Source organism: Xenopus laevis, chromosome 1L (assembly GCF_017654675.1).
Source record: "Xenopus laevis strain J_2021 chromosome 1L, Xenopus_laevis_v10.1, whole genome shotgun sequence".
Taxonomy (NCBI): Eukaryota; Metazoa; Chordata; class Amphibia; order Anura; family Pipidae; genus Xenopus; species Xenopus laevis.
The window spans coordinates 118988712-119008405 of NC_054371.1; the positions used below are offsets into that span (position 1 = coordinate 118988712).

The 19694-nt window shown below is 36.4% G+C and overlaps 1 protein-coding gene across 2 annotated transcripts in view; it reads left to right on the forward strand.

Moving 5' to 3' along the window:
- The first annotated feature begins 8590 nt into the window (after window positions 1-8590).
- pax5.L (paired box 5 L homeolog) overlaps window positions 8591-19694 on the forward strand; it is a 119430-nt gene continuing 108326 nt past the window's right edge. The window contains exon 1 of one of the 2 annotated variants that reach the window (XM_041587520.1): window positions 8591-10242. In XM_041587520.1, coding sequence (XP_041443454.1) covers window positions 10200-10242 — 43 coding nt within the window. In that variant the 5' untranslated portion in view covers window positions 8591-10199. 2 annotated transcript variants of the gene reach the window in all.

Here is a 19694-nt window from a genome sequence, read left to right on the forward strand (position 1 = left end):
GTCTTCCTTATTTATTTTATAGTTTTTCAATTATTTGCCTTCTTCTTCTGCTTCCAGCTTGTATAAGTAAATATGTTTATTGCCCCTTGCCAGGTTAATATGGAAAAAGAAGGAGGTGTACACAGAGCATCATTTTGCACCCACTGGTTCATTGGCTCTGGAGTGATAGAGAAAGATTTTATTGAGCGAGTGTTTCCTGAAGTGTCCAAGCAACTTGCCTGCACTTACTCACAGCTCTACATTTCCACAGCAAAAACAGAATACATCTTATATACATGGGTCTTCCATTATGCCCATGAATTAAATGATCTTTTAACTATTCCTGCACCATAGCTTATTTAGTTGTTATATCCATGCATCTTGTAACCATACCAGTACAACATCTAATTCTAATATAATTTCTTTGTGAAACTCCCTGAAATTCCATATAGCCCATTTACAAAATGTGACGTGCTCTCTTTAAATAGTAGTATTGTCTTGCCTGGCAGTGCATAGATATGTGTGAATGATATTATAAATGCAGCTCTGTAGTTCAAAATCAATGGAAGGCAAGACGGCTGTTTACACAAATACATAAACCTCTGCTACCAGAGCTATTTCTTGTTTTCAGGCTAGTGATTTAACTTTAAAAACTAACCTCAAAGTGGTGGTGTCTGACAAACGGTTTCTACAGATCATTAGACTTGAAAACTCTTGGGTTATCATTTTCAAGGGAGCTCGGATCAGGACATTCCCTGGCAGACAAATAGGGGTTTTGCTTCACAGCAGTTTTTACCAGCAAGTGATCCTTTGATATACATTGTATTCAGTCTTGTGTAACAGTGATGGAGAGGAAACATTTCTAGAATGACCATTGTGAACTCCTTCACTGCCATGGCAGCCTCCAGTGCATTGATGTCTCTTCTGCTCCTGTGGAGTTGCAATGCTGCCTTATCAGGGCCAAGGTGTAGTAATGGTTAAAGGCTAGTACCCCAAATTATTGTATTATGTAGTCCAGTTATTCTTAAATTGTGAAAGGATTTAATCACAGACAAAACACTCTCAGCTTCATATTCCCAACTACAAATTTCCTTATGCTGCATAACATCCGTTTTGAATGTTTGTTTAAATATTCATTTTCCACACTTATTATTTGTAGAGTCAACTTTTGCTTTAAATCTTTAAAGTATGCCCCAACTTTGCTGAATATTTGGAGTGATATTGATCCATAATCCATTCAGGCAGATTTGCTCCAGGTTGTTTAGGTTACACCCATACAGAACATTAACATTTTGGTTAATGTTTGGTCACCCCAGTATGCCTTTGGCCCTGTGTATGTAATTGTTGTTTGCTAAAAGATTTTTATTAAACTGAAGTTCTCTTGTTGTATTTACCTGTATTTTGTATAATCAATACTTTTCACATGTTGTTGTTTTCACAAATCTCATTTTGTTGTGCCAATATCCTGTACCCAGTCTCTAGTGATGAAAAGTCACAGCAGTATTTAACTGCATTATATTCACTTAAGGAATGGGCCAACTGTATTTAATATTAAATTCTTATTAGAAGAAACTCTTGCATCTTGAATTAAATTTGATAGTATTGTGTTGCAATTTTTGTTGTTTAACCCTTGATAATATACCGGAGAATGTGTAAAGGTGGCCTTACACGGGCAGATGTAAACTGCCAGTTTGGGTCCTTCAGACCAATTTGGCAGTTTACCTGCCCGTGTATAGGGCATTCTATACTACTACTAATATCTGGCCAAAAATGACCAGATATCGATTGGGCAGGTTTAATTTCCCCCATGCGATTGAGGGCCGCATGAGCTAGTTGATGCAGTCATCATCCTGTTGACGCCTGTTCCCATCATTGTAATCCGATTGTTTGGTACTAGGGCCGAACAATCGGATTAGTCCAATATCGCCCTGCCTTTGGTTGGCCTATGGGGAAAAGTTGTCTTGCTTGTTGACCTCGCCACCTTAAAGATGATGACATGACATTGTCTTCCTATTTCCTTTAGAAATAGGAAGACAAGAGATCTGTGAACACTACCTCATGACATATGTGTATCTACTCTATCTGAAATTGTTTGCTTTTGTACGTTTACCCCTTCTTTGTGAACAGCAGGGGCAGTAAAATGTAAAACCCAAAAATCACAACCATAGTTAAAGACATATCCTCGAGGATAATGGTAATGGGGTGCTTTCTGCTGTAATCAGGCAGTCTATATGTACTACTGGACTCCTACTGCATTTGGACTTTGTATTTGGCTGATAGTAGTGTGCTAACAAGTTAAGGCCAGTGCCTCGCTATGCCCCCCCACTTATAGACAGAATTAAACATTTATGTGTTTTAGCTCCAAAAAGCACCTGTCACCTATCATGATAAATAGCTCCCGTTTGTGTAAATGAAAGATGGCACAGGGGTATGTGGAGCAATACACAAGGTGTATTATAAATCTGTCACTTATTTACCAGATGATACAAACTGTCTCTACATTGAGTATCAAATACAGATGCACCAATCAGGGCACTGTATTTGGTCTGCCTTTGACGCAATTTTATTTGTAAAATCGTTAGAACCACTGGAAATCTGTAATGGATTTATATTGGGAAACGTTGCTTAGAATATTAATATTAATAGATATTTGCTCTCATTAGGCAATGTTTTATATTTTGGTTTACAATCCCTTTAAGGGTTAAACCATGATGGGAACTGTAGCCCAGCAACAGTAGAGATGGATTCTGAAAGCAACAATGAACAAGCTATTTTTTTTTTTACACTTGACTTGACTATGGTTTTATATCATTTTCGCTGCAGGTCAACTCTTGCTTGTTTACGCTATAATACTGGCAAACAAATAATTACAGGTATGGGATCTGTTATCCAGAATGCTCGGGACATGGAATTTTTCGGATAACAGGTCTTTCTGTTATTTTGATCTTCAGTGTCGGACTGGGCCGGAAGGAAACTGAAAAAAAACCCGGTGGGCCCCCGCCAACCCAGATCCACGATTTTCACGCTGCTTCCTGCTGCGCTGCCTGTAAAACGAAGTGCGCATGTGCACCAGCGCATACGCGTACACACTCGGCACGGCGGGGGCCGGTGCGCACACATTAGCGTGCAAACGATCAGCAGCGCACCAGAGGAGTCCAGGGGGGCCCTGGACTGCACCCCCGGTGGGCCCTGGGCCCCCCAGTCCGACCCTGTGGATCTTTGTACCTTAAGTTTACTAGAAAACCATTTAAAGTAGAAGGAAAGGCTAAAATGAAGTGAGCTGTATCAGAAAGGTCTATATAAATATACCAGTAAATCCGCAAAGTAATGCTGCTCTGAGTCCAAAGAAACACCTCATTTCTTTCCTTCTATTGTACACATGGTCTTCTGCATCAGACTTCCTGTTTTCAGCTTAAACTTCCAGGGCTAGGGCATGAGCATGCTCAGTTAGCTACATTCTCCCTCTCCCTTTCCCTTTTCCCCTTCCCTCCTCCTCTCCCTGCTGTAATCTGAGCCCAGATCTATGGGTGTGCAGGGAGAGATTCAGGAAATAAGTGATGTCACACCAAGCTAATATGGCAGCTGCTATCCTAAACAAACAGAGAGAGCTTTTAGAGCTGTTTACTCAGGTATGGCAAAGCATTCTGCAGAATAAATATAGTGTTATAGCTTGCACCATTGGCAATAAACCACTTTGGTAGCTTTCCTTCTCCTTTAAACATGAAATAAACCCAATATACTGGTTTTGCTTCCAACAAGGATTCATTATATCTTAGTTTGGATCAAGTACAAGTTACTGTTTTATTATTACAGAGGAAAAGGAAATCATTTTTAAAGATGTGAACTTTCTGGATAACTGCTTTCCAGATAATGAATCCCATACCTGTACAGTAATCTCTAACTTAAAACAGGTATGTCTCTAGCATGTAAAACATGGAGCCCATTGTATGTATACAGAGCTGGAAGGTAAATCATTGGAGCCTTCACTTTAGCTCATGATGATGTGGCCCTGGAGAGCTGGGAAAAAGTTTCACTGAGAAATATTGCTTTAAGAATACTTCCTTTATCAATAAAAAAAAGTTACCTTTAAAAAAAAAAAAAAAAAAAGAAAAAAAAAAAGAATACCTTCCTTTGAAGGCTAGCAGAAGGTAGGCCCTCCATCAATATACTTGACAGCACTAGGTTTAAAAAAAGGGGGTGGTGGGAACATTCCGAGGCTAAGTAATAATATGTTTGAATACAAGTGCTACTGAGCCACTACATTTATAGCATCTGGAAAAGGGTAATGGTATATGGGCGGAAAATACCTTTGCATTAAAGACAATAAGCTGTAAGTTTGCCAGTGGAATCTCATTTATGTATGTATAACTTTGTTATATATTATTTATTATAACTATATTATTTATTATCATGGATATGTAGCACTTAGAATCGAAGTGACAAATAAAGAAGGAAGCATTTTCGAACAAGCATTCAACTGACAAGCAAATGGCAATTCCAACTGTCCCCTGCATGAAAGCCAATTTAGTGAGTGCAAAATTGAATTAGTTTGATTTGTGCTACCATACAGGTTGCATGTGGCTTAATTTAATGCCATATATAAATAATTTGTTTGTTGCCTTCACTGTAAAAATGGATCAGTATTATATTCAAAAAACAATTGTGTACTATGTTGCTTCCGAGTTTTAATCTATGTGCAAGGATCAGCTTGCTTATAGAATTCTGATTCTCTGTGCTTGCTCATTAGTTTTCTTTCTTCTTTGGTATTTTTCTGCATGGTTAGCTTTTGCAGATAGATCTGTTAAACTGTACTTATGTGTAATGGTAAGCATGAAAAATGCACATGTTGTTACTTGGTGGTGCCAGTCTGATTACGGTGTAGGCACTTGCCTACTTTTCCTATTCTCAAAAGCTGTCTCATACTTTCCTATTTGCAACTCATCAACAAGCTACTACTCATACAGTAACAGTGCCTGATTTTTATATAGGGATTTTGAGATATTTTAATTTATTAAATGTATTTTAAAAAGATATTTTACATCCCAGAATACGTAAAAATCGAATTATATAAACTCTATATGTTAATCTCCACCATATCACATTGTTTTGGTTCAGACCAAGTAACCAATCTGTTTGTGGAGTAAATTTAAAGTAAATGTAAAGCAATACTAACACTGTACCAAAAAATAGGGGGAAAGCCTGTCTGATACAGTTTCTTAATATGGCAAGCAGACATTAACACCTTAGGACTGAGTCTAATTAAGCCTTGTTCTGTGGACCATATTTTAGTACAGTCAGATGTCTCTTTTGTTTTCCTTATAGACTGAATCAATTATCATTATCTAGTGTGGTCAAAATCCTACTCTCTGGTAGCATGGTACAAAATAAACATTTATACAAACACCTGCCTTTGTATCTGTCTCCAGATTTTTACTACACACATCCTTGAGATCATTGTTTACCAAGGTGCTTGTAGGCCAAATTAAAAGTTTCCAAAATGGTTTCTGTTTATAGCTTGAATAACAGGATATGAAGCACACCATCCTCAGGCTTTGCCTTCAAAACATTTTATTTCACTTCTGTTTATAGCTGTAATGGAATGTTAAATAAGTATTTTTGTGCAGCAGCTAAAATCAGTTGGGTGCAATATTTCATTAGCTAGCTTTTTTTTTCTTTTTTTATACATGAAGCCTGTGTGTCCTCCATATACAATAGAAAAAAATCATGTGCTTGGGGCAAAGGCCTTTATGCCTTGACCCTAAACGAATAGTTTGTTCTGTACTCCCCCTAATGTCAGATGCCCCGAATTACACATTATGCAAAATCTATTCTTACCACATATAGAGAGGGGAAATACAGAGTAGAACTTCACCTTTCCATTGCATTGATATACAGTATCCTCAGTTTAGAATTGAAAAATAAATAAGCCCATTGACCTCTCCATTCCCAGCTGCAAACCTGTGATTTTTCTGGAAACTGGGAAAGCAGTGCGACAATAATTTGCACCATAATTGATAGCAACATAACAGCCCCAAACCTGCGTCTGAAGCGCTCACAGTACGACTGTTGATTGTATATGATTTCGCATTTGTTGCCTGTTTGTTTATTAAAAGGAATGTAAACCACACATTAATTTTGTTAGAAATATCAGTGATATGCATTTTTTTACAGATATTCGGCCGGATAACGGGTTGATATATATAAATAAATACAATATGTAACACATGAACCTCATGTCTGCCGATATAAGAATACAGATTTATCATTATTGTTATTGTACGTTGATTTAACAGTGGGAAGTGTCCCCAAGGGCAGCAAAGGGGAAGTGTAAGTCCTTGTATGTTACTATTTTAGTCACAAGTGCCTGGTGTGTGTGTGTTGTTCTATTAGATCTGTTTCCTGTAAAACACACTATTCAAGCGTTCTTGTAAACGGGATTCCAACGCCATTGTATAGAAGCTGTGGGAGGTGAAAGAAAATTGTGTTTATATTATTGCAAAGTGTATTAGACTGCAGTATTTGGACAGCACTAATAATAATAATAACAGTTTATTTGCGCTGAGAAAACAAACAAATACGAAATATTTTTTTTAAAAAATGAATGTATTTGTGGGACAGATTTTTTTATATATTTTTTTGATCTGTTACTCTAGAAATAAAATTTGAATAATCATAGGAAACCTATTAGAGATTATAAATTAGCCCCAACAAGAACAAAAATTGAAATAGATTAGAATTTAACTTTAAAAGATTGTAATCAGTATGTAGGGTGGCTTGGGAACTGCAATGAAGATCACTTCTGAACTGTAAGGTTTATTATATATATATATATATATATATATATATATATATATATATATATATATATATATATATATATATATACATATATATATATATATATTTATATACAGTACTGATTTAGAAATCCCGTTTGTTAAATTCAAATTCTAGGTTTGGGACTAGCTTTTTTCCTACTTTAAAATTTCCAACGGTGCTGTATTCTTTTTTTTTTTGACGTATTGTTTTTTCCAACACATCTCACTAAAATCGGAAAACAATTTATTGCATAAGAAAAAGTTTTTATAAACAGCAAGAAAATACCTGTAAGATAAAATTTTTAAGCTCCAAGGCGTTATTTAAAATAAAAAATAATCTCATGCAAAAATGTCTCCTTTTGTTATATTAAATCGAGAAAGGATTACGTTTTTTTAAACAGGCCAATTCTTTTTTGTTGTTAAATTCCGTATTATTACTTTGTTTTTACAAACGAAAATTCACCATGTTCAAGATAGCCAGGTATGAAACACTACTTAACTCCTGGATGCATACAGTTGTGTTAAAAATGCGTACTTTTGATCGAATGTTTAAATTTCGGATCTGGGATTTTCAAAAATACAGGAAAAGTGGTAGAAAGTGCACGTTGTTCTGGGATGGTGCTGTATTGTTTGCATAAGGTGGTGTCCTTAAACGGTTTCATTATTGTTGCTAATATAGTTTGTGTATATATTTGTATTAGTTAATCTTTGGTTAAGAATTAAGTTATTTATATATTAGTTTTTATTTAGCTGTGTTATGGCTACTCATTACATTTTACAGATATTTTAGGAAACCTTTTATTTCACTTGTAAACCTGCATAATCAGTTCTACTGTTAGAGATGCAAAAAAGCAGAACACCGATGAAGCTGATAATATAGTAGTGTGTATATACAGTAGAACCCCCATTTTACGTTTTTCAGGGGACCAGAAAAAAATGATGTAAAAACTCAAGGAAAATGTAAAATTAGGGAAATGTATTATGCATAATATATAGGTGGGACCACAAAATAATGTAAAATGAGGGAAACTTAAAATCAGGGGGTGCAAAATGGGGATTCTACTGTATATATACGTGTGTGTGTGTGTGTGTTTATAAAACGCTACTATACTATTTTGTCAACTTCACTGTTTTTATACTTTTGTATGTTTTGGATATGATAAACTATAGATACTAAAAATAATACAGTTGTATACATCTAAAACTGTTAGTACAAACCAAGAACCGTGTTTTTTTCTGTATTAAAATAAGATATACCCTTGAAAGGCCAGAAAACCATTAACTGTGTAGTGTTTTTAATGTCCTGTGGTGAATGTATCTGTACTTTATTCACTTACATTTTTTTTCCGCTGGCAAAAAATGTCCCAGTTGTTGGTATCTTGGGAATTGATTGCACTGTGCGGAAAAGGATAAAATGTATTGAAGTGTTGCACGCTTGGTTTGGATTTTAGATTGATGTTACTTGCAGAAGCACTTATTTGTAATTCACCATGGCAGCGAAAACTACGTTTGGGAAGGGATTATGCAGGGGTTGTAAGAAATCACATAGGAGATGTGACGTGCAGTAGTAGCGGTGTAATAGACTACAACTTGAATGGGAATATATATATATCTATTATATGTGCACACACAAATATTGCACCCAGACTATGATAAAAGCGTGGTTACCAAATAAAATCGAACTCGTGTTTTAAAATTAAAGAACACCCTTTAAACTAGAAATATAGAATTAGCCCAAGAGAGTATAACTTCACTTCCCGGCTTCATCTGTCTGTCCATTTATATTCCTTATTAATGTGTATATATGAGAGCGAATGAAAACCTACACAAACGCACACACAGCACATGTGAACGTCAGTAAGCGGCCCCCGATCCTCACGCCCCTTACTATTTCCCTGTCGGATAAAGGACAAGCTGTTCCGCTACATTTAGCCACAGTCCCATTTGTCAATGAACTTGACGCCTCTAAGCGCTTCCTCTCTCGAGTTACGATTGGAAGAAGGAGACGCAATCAGATCTCACAAGCTCCCCAACGCCTTCTACATTCCGCCAATAGGAAGGCGAGGATACCCGCCTTCTTCTTTCAGCCAATTGGAAAGAGAAGAGAGCCTCCGCTCTTCTTTAGTGAATGGCAGCAGATAGTGTGATTGACAGGGCGCCCTCTTGGAGTTCCCGCCTCCTCCCGGCAGAGCTTTAGCCAGGAGCGCTGTCCACATGAAGCGAGGTACTGAACGCGGCGGCAGACACTGAATCGCTGAGCAGCGGCAGCTATAGCCTCGGGGCACAGCCAGACGGAACTAGGAGCAGTACAGTTGCACAGTCATGGGGAAGTTCAGTAGCTCCATTTAGATCCGAGGAACCGGCCAATGCGTCAGGAAGCAGACTCCTACATTCAGCAGCCCTGCTATGCTAATTATTCCCTCCGGGTTTATCTTGCTCTGTAGAAAACTTTCCACGGCACCGGGGGCGTCGGAAGGAGCCCTTTACTCCCACTTGCCCATCGATTTATCTGTTTCCATCCACTGGAATCCAGACGGGCTCCCTGGTGGGACTGGACTGTGTCTAAACAGAGAGTATCATCAATGAATCGCTAATTCTCATCTCTAAAGCACACGCTTCTCTCTCTCTCTCTCTCCCGGCTTTGAATCTTTCTCTACGTAATAATTATTCCTGGAGTATATATATAGTTAAATAATATACACGCTGCGGGACAATCATCTTTTCCTTGGAGTATCCAGCTCTCTCCTAGTCTTCTCCGGGGCACTAGCTACTACCCCACGTGTAAACTCCTATATAACAGTAAGACTGCTCAAACTCTCGCTTTTTTTATTTATTTATTCTACTTCGTGGATCATCTGGGACTATTTCTACGCCATGAATCAGTGTGCCCCGGGCATTTTTTGTATTTCTTATAAAAAAAACAGTGTTCATGGATTATATCATCAATTTATATTTTTTGGGAAAATCAAAGCCTGAAAATTAAAAAATATATATCCCAGTGTGCCAAGCCATCCAGCTCTCTCCCTCTCTTTCTCTCTCTATATATATATCGAGTTACTGCCTGGCTTTAAACACTGTATTGCATTGAATGACTGCAGGAGTTGAGTTTGCGCGCCTGTCGCTAATAGGATGCCCTGCCTGATCTCCAGTACCCTTTTCTAAAGCCACACAGCAAGCAACTTCCCCACGCCAGGGTACAGAACTGGTCGCGTGCTCAGCAGTCGCATCATTTTGGGCTGAGCAGAAGCAGAACTAGGAGTCTCCCTGCCCGTGGGACTGGATGTGGGGGGCTGCCGAGTGCAAAGGATCCTTTAGTCCGTTTCATGTAAAGCCAAGAAGCTTGGCAGTGCAATAGGACGTTTGTCTCAGAGCAACACGGGCTTCCAGCTGGGAATCGCTGCGATGGAAATACACTGTAAGCACGACCCGTTTGCAGCAATGCATAGTAAGTAGGCAGCTTGTTCATTTACCTGACTGATCTCATGGATCCCATTGCTTTACACACCTGCCTGAGTCTTACGCGGGGAGTATCTTAGCGTTAAGTTATCTAAACATGGCGCAAACCCTGATGACATTGAATATAACATATTGAACACTAGCATTTGTTATTATGTTATCTATCCATTTATCGTATATATAATAGTCATTGTGGTTAAAAATAGGCCTGTACGGTTTACTTAAGTGTTGCAATACGAATTTAGTACTTTTTAATAATTTTCTAGAAAATGATACAACACGTTTGACAAAAAAGATCTTTTCTATTTAATGTTTCTATAACTTACCCTTGCAATATCGTAGAACCTATTTTTGGCAATTATGCTGGCTGCTATAGACAAACGATAATATCATAGGTATTTACAAAAAAAAATGACTTTTCAATTAATACAAACAAAAACAAACAAACAAAACAACTCATCTCGTGTATACAATGAAAGCCAGCACGTGGGACCACTGTATATGTTTTCTACATTCACATGCTCTATATGATTTCTCTGTTAAAATCAGTCAAGCGACTTGAGGATAAATATCTATGTTCTCTTAATATTCAGCCAATGGTTATATTAGTGGATCTTTGCTAGTTCTAGGTCTTGGGTAAAAATGAAACAAGGAACAAAGAGGGAGCGATAACCGAGCTGCGAGGGGGAGTCTGAAAGTAACTGCTCTTTTTTGTGCATTTCATCTCAGCTGAGGAGCTAACGCTCACTAAGGGAAAAGTGAAATGACTGATTAAATATACACTTCAGGCTCGGTAGTTTATTAAGAGAGAGGCCTTTAGGATATACAGTATTTCGACCAGGGAGTTCTCTTCCCTTTAAATATGGTACATTTGCTGCTGTTCTGTGGATGCACACCTGGAAGTAATAATCACATTTATTTAATAACCCAATATACAAATATGATCTTGCTTTTCTGCTTGTCTATTATATATATATATATATATATATATATATATATACATACATAAAATAGAAAGCAAGATCATATTTGTATATTGTGTTATTATTGGGTGTTATCAATATATATATATGTATATATATATATATATATATATATATATATATATATATATATATATATATATATATATATATATATATATATATATTCCTTAAGAACAATGTTCTTTGCCCCCCTCAGTTCACCCCCCACAAGCTGTACATCAATACCGAGTGAAAGCTGTGTCCCCAGGAAAACAAGTGCACAAGTTGTGTGAGCTTCCCTGATGTGATAGCACAGGAGAGAGAGTCACTCATGCAACACATTCAACTGATGTGCCTTTTACTTACATGGGCAAGTTGTCTCTCTCAGCTTGGCGCAGAACAAAGGCGAGAGGCTGGGTCAGGCTTTGCACTTGAAGGGGATCGATTGCTCCGATTTTTCCCAGCTTGTCACAAGATCCCATCCTGATCATGTAAATCCCCAGTTCTGCTACAAAAGCTGCATGTATACAATCGACCTACTTGGTCCAGTAACAGCCACCTTTAACAAAACCAGCAACATGATAACAATAGCTATCACCAGAAATCAATTATTATTATATTTATTCTCCTATAATAAAATATTGCCTTTTTATGTTGCCATTGCTGATCGGTGCTTGGGCTAGAGAGAGAGAAGCACCATGTGTTAACAACTAAAATAGGAGCAATTAAAACCACCACAGACCAAATAAGTATTAAATGAATATACGTTACTTTAAATTTAATTAAAAATAAAAGCCACCATCAACAAAGCGTTTGCTAAAAAGACAAATCAGAGCAATCCTTGTTGAAGGTCCAGTGCCTTTGTATAAAAGTTGTGGAGCTTGGGGAAATAAGTTAATATATTTTTCATCGGTCTGTCTATGCATCTAACTGTAGTATTTCTCAGCTTCAAACATGCCATAAAAATGAGACTCTGATTCAGGCTTATTTTAGTGACATTGTTAGGTTTCCTTCAATCCCCAAAGCTGCAACAGCGACAAAGCAGGTACGACCTTCTGTGTGTATTGAACAACAAAGTTTTCTTGCTAAAAATCAGCACATCAGAGGGAAAAAACAAGTTCAATGAGAGATACAGATATTTCACAAATAGTCTTTCTAATTTTAATTATGTCATTTGATGGGAGCTCACTGATTCTTTGTAGGACCACTGGGAGGGGCAATAAATGATTTCAGTTACTGCAATATTACAATATATACAACAACTACAAGTTTAACAGTTTTTAAAAGCAACTGATTTATTTAGTTCCAAAAACTAAAGCATATATATATATATATATATATATATATATATATATATCTATATCTATATCTATATGTGTGTAAATATATATATATACACACATATATATGTAAATACATGCACTTTTATGTAGCCACATTTATTTTGTCATTAATTTAATGAACTGCTGCAAACAACGAAACATTATATATATATATTATATATATACAGTAAAATGAGGGGAAACTTAAAATCAGGGTATGTAAAATAGGGGTTCTACTGTATATATATAAATATATATATACACAGTATATGAATATATATATATATATATATATATATATATATATATATATATATATATATATACTGTATATATATATATATATACTGTATATATATTTCTAGTCTGTAAATTGTTAATGTATAATTTCCCATTAGAAATAACCTCACTGTAAGCATTCCACCTATACCACATCATCATTTAAGAGATAAATAAAAATAACACTAGAAACTTCCCCAAAAATATACATTGTAACCTTTGAAAATGTGAAATATGGCTTTGTAATAAGAGGAAACCCACGTCGTTACTTTGGCTGATTGCCACTGAAAGTGTTTATCTTACAGGATTCGAGTTAATTACCATTTTGATTATTAAATGCATCCTCAAGGGGTTAGATTTCTGCCCTCAACTGGAAGCTCTGCTGTCACAGAAGTGTGCCACATGAACCAGCCAGATCATAAAGGGAAAGGTGCCCAAGCAGCCTCGGTGGATTGCTAATGCCTTCCAGTCTCTGGCCCTGTGCACACAAATACTGCTTCTGGAGCTGCAGTATATATTACCCCATGTAATCTAATTAAATCACTTGCACTTGTTTCAGGTTTGAAAATCACTTTATTGAAACTAGCCCATAAAATAAACAAATAGGGTTCTGATGCAAAATTCATTAACAATTACTCTGTCACATAACAAGGCACAGGCATCTGGATATATTAGCAGATATCCCAAACCTACAACCAGAAACCCACTGCTGGCATTTGGATATGGCACGAGTTATGGCACACTAGCCAGATCATAAAGGGAAAGGTGCCCAAGCAGCCTCGGTGGATTGCTAATGCCTTCCAGTCTCTGGCCCTGTGCACACAAATACTGCTTCTGGAGCTGCAGTATATATTACCCCATGTAATCTAATTAAATCACTTGCACTTGTTTCAGGTTTGAAAATCACTTTATTGAAACTAGCCCATAAAATAAACAAATAGGGTTCTGATGCAAAATTCATTAACAATTACTCTGTCACATAACAAGGCACAGGCATCTGGATATATTAGCAGATATCCCAAACCTACAACCAGAAACCCACTGCTGGCATTTGGATATGGCACGAGTTATGGCACACTAGCCTGTAATTATACCAAATTATATATCATATATATATATATATATATATATATATATATATATATATATATATATATATATATATATATATATATATATATATATCAATTATATCAAATGTCAGGCAATTGTTTTCAAAGTAATGAAAAAGAGCCAACTAATAACAATCGATTTATCACCATACCCTCCTCATCGATAATAATAATAATAATCATATTCCACTACAGTTACATGGAAAAATTAAAACATTACAACATTTTTTGCAAAGTTTATGTTTTTAAATAAGTGCCCTTTTAATACCTTTTAAATGCCCATACTGCCCTAATGCTAGTGGGTAGGGATGAGCAAACTTTTTTCCCAGTACAGTTTTGTGGTTTGTTTCACTGCACCCCTCCAAAACCCCCACAGATGTCATTGTTATCCACCCCTTGTCTTCCACATCAACCATTGGGATTTGGAGATTTTTTTGGCCTGAGCAACTGGGAGAAAGATATGATATATGATAGAAAAGTAAGCAACCATGAGTGGAAGAAATTGGCAATGTGGGAAGTTTATTTTCTATGATGTAATAGCACCTTCCCATTGACTCCAATGCACTTTGTCAAAATTTTGCAGGTTCATGAAATTTTCCATGGTTTTGCAAACTTTTATGCAAAGTGAAATGCTGCAAGTTTGCCCATTACTGCCACCAGGAAAATGGAGCCAATCAGCAGCAGGCATACTATTTACCTTAGTAGACTGATTGGCTTAGCAGCAGCAAGGCACATCCATTCAGTTGTCATTGATATTTATGTACTCCCTTTAGATTTTTTTCCTACTATATAAATCAGTTTCCCTATGTTGTATCCTGCCAAGCACTTCCTTCAGTGAAGGGACTTGTCATGGAATACTGATTTTCCCTTCATCACTAGTTCACGCAACCACTGCGTCCATAGCATTAGCCAGTGGGCATAATCAAAGTATAATAATAGGTGATGGTTACACAGCAGAAACACAATGGCTTTTTCTGTACGGAAATACTGCAAATGAGATTTATTTACTAAGGTTTTCCTGCCTGCCTATTTTATCAGTGAGAGAGGGATTTCTGTTCTACATCTGTTGGGTAAAAACAGTAGTCCACACTCTTTCAGTGGGCTTCTTTTATTTCATTATATCCATGTCATTAAGGTTCTATGTCTATTTGAGAGTACAGACTAGCAGGCATATTGAAGGAAAGAGAGTCAAATTAATTCACATGTAAAACAGAGGAGTAACTATTGAAGCTCCCCAGGACACCCTGTAATTTTGCTCTTGTTGTGGGTGACCTGCATATTGTGTGAGGGATTGGACCATGAAACATTTTTCGCAGGGGTGCACAGTCCCGCAAACTCAAGTCCCTATTTCAATATTTTTAAATGCTTGTTTTAGCATTTCTCAAGTGTGAAGAAATATCTATTGATCTACTAATGAAACATAAGCAGTTATTAGTAGCCAACACCTATTATTAACAGTATTACGACTGAGATCTAAAAGATTCACTGAAGGTTGATATTTCCTGATGAATTTGGGGCCTAATTTGACTATTTTTTGGAATTCAGAGCTATGGCAATTTCGCTAAGAGAATTAGGGAAATTTTATTGTTTCACATTTCAAGTGCCAATAAGGCAGATAGTATTAACTGTAGAACTGAAAATAACAGGCACATGCAAAGCAATAATATTAATAAATTAATATCAATTAAAGAGGAAATTGCCGATTTTTTTTTACATTTCTTAAAAAAGGGGCAATTTTTATTAGTCCGCATTTCCAGAGCTATGAACCCATTATGTAAGCATTATTAGCACTGGAACTGCAATGCTATCTGGAGGAAACATTGCCTGATGGGTACCAAAATGTCATATGTGTTTAATAAAAAATAAAAGTACTGATTATAATTGCCTACCACTGTACAGACACACACATATAAATATATATGTGTGCGTGATTGTGTGTGTGTGCTGTCATAGCTAAGTTTCTTTTGACCTGGCCTTACTTTTTGGTGTTATTACAAAAAAAAAAAACACATTCTTAAGCGTAATGACTAATATCCCTTTTGGAGGTAATTACTACCTGCTAAAATAACAGACATATTTGAGGGTTATTGTTACAGAAATGATACTTATGGAAACTGGTACCTGGTTTTATGCAACAGTAACACCAAGTCAGAGGGTTATACAGGAAAAAGCAGGAAAGCTACTTAGGTTGTATAATTATATTTTCTCATAAAAATGTAATTTTTAAATAATTTTGCTGAAATTCCCCTTTAATTCCCCATTAATTATCTAGATTTGTAAAACAACTTGCAATATCTTGGGATGTTTTTTGTAATTCACGTCTGAATGCATTGATATCAGGAAGTTGCATTGGTTTTGCATAAAGTATGCTTCAGTACTGTATTGCTAATCAAACTCGATCAGTTTCTTCTTCCTTTGCAACATAGGTGATTCTTTGTCATTATCATTACTAGGTGTTACTGGCCCTTTAAGCTTATGCGAATATTGTATAAGCACTTGAAACACAAGTGGATGTATGGTTGTTATTTATATAAAGCAAGGCATATGATACAAATTCAGTAGTGTATTGACTTCAGCCTGAAACCTGTGGCTGACCATAAGTGAAGTCATAGTGATATAATTCCATGAAGGTAGAAGTCCATCACAAGTAGGTATTATACTTTTTTTCAGAGCTTTCTTTCTCTGCATACTCGCATTTATAAGGAACAAGGCAGATCTATAAGCGTACCTAACCAAAGTCAATGTAAAAGCTACAAAGGTTCCAGTGTCAGGGTACATCTGATTAGCCAGCCTAAATATCAGATTTGTCTTTATGCACCTTTTTACCTTTAAGTTAACTTTGGGTATGTTATAGAATTCTAAGCAACTTTTCAATTGGTCTCTATTATTTCTTTTTTTATCATTTTTGAATTATTTGCCTTCTTTTTCTCTTTCCAGCTTTCAAATGGGGGTCACTAACCCCATCTAAAAAACAAATGCTCTGTAAGGCTACATATCGTTATTATTACTCTTCATTACTCATCCTTCTATTCAGGCCTTTCCTATTCATATTCGGGTCTCTTATTCAAATCAGTGCATGGTTGCTAGGGTAATTTTGATCCTAGTAACCAGGTTGCTACTGAATAAAAAGCCAAATATCTCAAAAACCGCAAATAATAGCACACGACAACTAATTGCAAATTGTCTCAAAATATCACTCTCTACATCATACAAATAGTTCATTTAAAGGTGAACAATCCCTTTATGATCAATTACATGATGTGTTTATGTTAAACCCCATAAAGAAAAAGAAATTTACATCATCTTTCAGTCTCCATGTTCTGCCAAGTTTATCTAGCTGGAGTGTTGAGTCCTGGAGGGTAGGATTTTTGGGCAGTGTGGGAGCACTCCAAGGCAAAAATACAAAAAGTACCATAAGGGGCAGATTTCTCAAGGGTCGAATTGAAAATTAGAATTCTAAATTAGTTTTTTATATGGTCAAAACTGTCCAATTCGACTGGGGAGTTATTAAAATTTGATTCGAGTTTTTTTTAAAAAAAACTAATTTGATTTTCGAGATTTATCATATTCTAGCCCTTTAAAAACTTGAATTTGACTATTCACCACCGTAAACCTGCCAAATTGCTGTTAAAGTCAATGGGAGATGTCCAGGGATCAATTTGGAGTTGTTTGCAACCTTACCGACATTCAATTTCCGGAGAAAAAACTTGAATCAAGTTTTTTAAATTCAAATCAAATTTGATTCAAATTAGATTCGAGTTGGTCGAATTTCGAATTTATGGGAGATTAGGGGAGTTTTTAAAAACTTACATGAATTAGAAATTCAACCTTTGATACATGTGCCTCTTAAAGTGTGATTGATCTGGCCAAGTTAGCTACCAGCATACAAAAGAGAGAGAGTTGCTCAATGCACATTCCTTGGTCCCCTGTTTCACTAGTCATTTAATATCAATGCAAGTGCATGTATTTACAAGAAAAGAGGGTTTTAGTTAAATTATGATTAGAAAATGGACAAACCACCATACCACGTCAAGGTAAACACCTTATGGTGGTCACTAACTATTTACCTCTGGTCATTTTTATAGGCTGGTACCTCCCTGCATGGTAGCATTTCTTGGTATAAGTGTCTCCTGATCAAGGGACTGATCTCAAAAGAGCCTACCTTCCCCTGACATTAGCTTTTAAAGAAGAGAGACCCCCTACCAATAGCTTTTAAAGGAGAGAGACTGCCTAGAAGAATGTGGTTGTAGCACCCATCCCTCCCTTTAATGGTAGTCTTATGCCTATGGTTGGAGGTCTGGACATTCTCTCTCTCTCTTAAAAGCCTGAGCACTAAGCCTGAAGAACCAGTTTTTTGGTCTCAGATAAGTTTGGTATGTAATGCAGCAGCCCTTTTAAAACCTCAGTCGGAGAGCAAAAAAATAAGTATGGCCAGTAGCTTTCTATAATTATTTGTGTGCCTATTGTCAGTGGATTAGAAATGGTGAAACAAAATTTACTCTTTTCTGGAATTTAAAAGTCTGTGCCAGTGTGGCTAGCAGCGGCCTTTGCTGCCTGACATCCCACTGTCTCCTCAGTCACATCTTGTCAGCCTCCATCATTTTTAATTTTTTTCTTTTACCACAGCAGTTGCTCAACTGAGTTCCTTTATTTCTGGAACCATGAAATATCGCTATGAGTGAAGGCAACGTTGTTTCTTTTGCAGTGGCTTTTTTTTTTGCACAAAATGCATTGGAGTCAATGGGCATTTAATGCAGTGATTTGTTCTCCAAAAAATACTCAGAAGTCAATGGGTGTTTTTTTTGCTGCAGCACTTTTTGTTCAAAATACATTGAAGTCAATGAGAGTTGTTACCACGTTTTTTTGTGAAAATTTCCTGTGGTTTAGAAATGGTGAAATGTGGAAGTTGGTTGTGAATCTATGCCTGCCAAAATATTTCCATTATCACTAGATGTTGTTATATATTAGATTGGGGCACATAGTTTTCTGCTTTTTCAGGGCATAATAGAATTTACTGGCTTTCAGTAGTACCGTGGGATTATATGGTTTGTTGGTTTTGTGCAGTAACATTTTTAATGTAATACTGTACCATCTACTCTAAAGTGTGCATTAGCAACATGTATGTTCCCTGTGTATATACTGCATGTTATCGTAAAATTAATGTAAGGATATTCTGAGTTTTCAATAAAAACCTTCCTGAGTAAAAAAAAAGTGTGCACTTAACAGACTTGGGAATATTTATTGTAACACAAATGATTCTACTTCCTCTTTTGATTTAAAATTGCCACATGAACATGCAGTCTTTATTGTTTGTGCCCAAGGAAAAGGGTCATTTCTTTATAACATACTAGTTGATCCTAGGCCTTGAAATTAATCTTTGATCTTTGTTATTGAATTTTAAGTGTGTACTGGGTACACAGTAGACAGCCTGGGTAATTCTGTAGCACAACAATGCTGTAACATCCGGGTGCAGCCTTCATTCTCAAATAATTAAAGCTGATGAGTTTCAAATCATCCTAGCTCTTTTGTATTTTCCACTGTCATGATCTTAACATTACTATCCCAAGTCATTTGTTCTTGCCCTATTCAGTCTGTATCAACATGGTACTTTGCATATCTCAGCAAATTATTGTTACTTTTAGTATTTGTCACCTAGGGTATCTACAACTGGGGCTATGCAGGGGACCACTATTTTGTAATTCGCACCCCCTCAGTCTGATTCTGATATTGGGAATTTATATTGTTTGTTGGGGGGAGATAAAA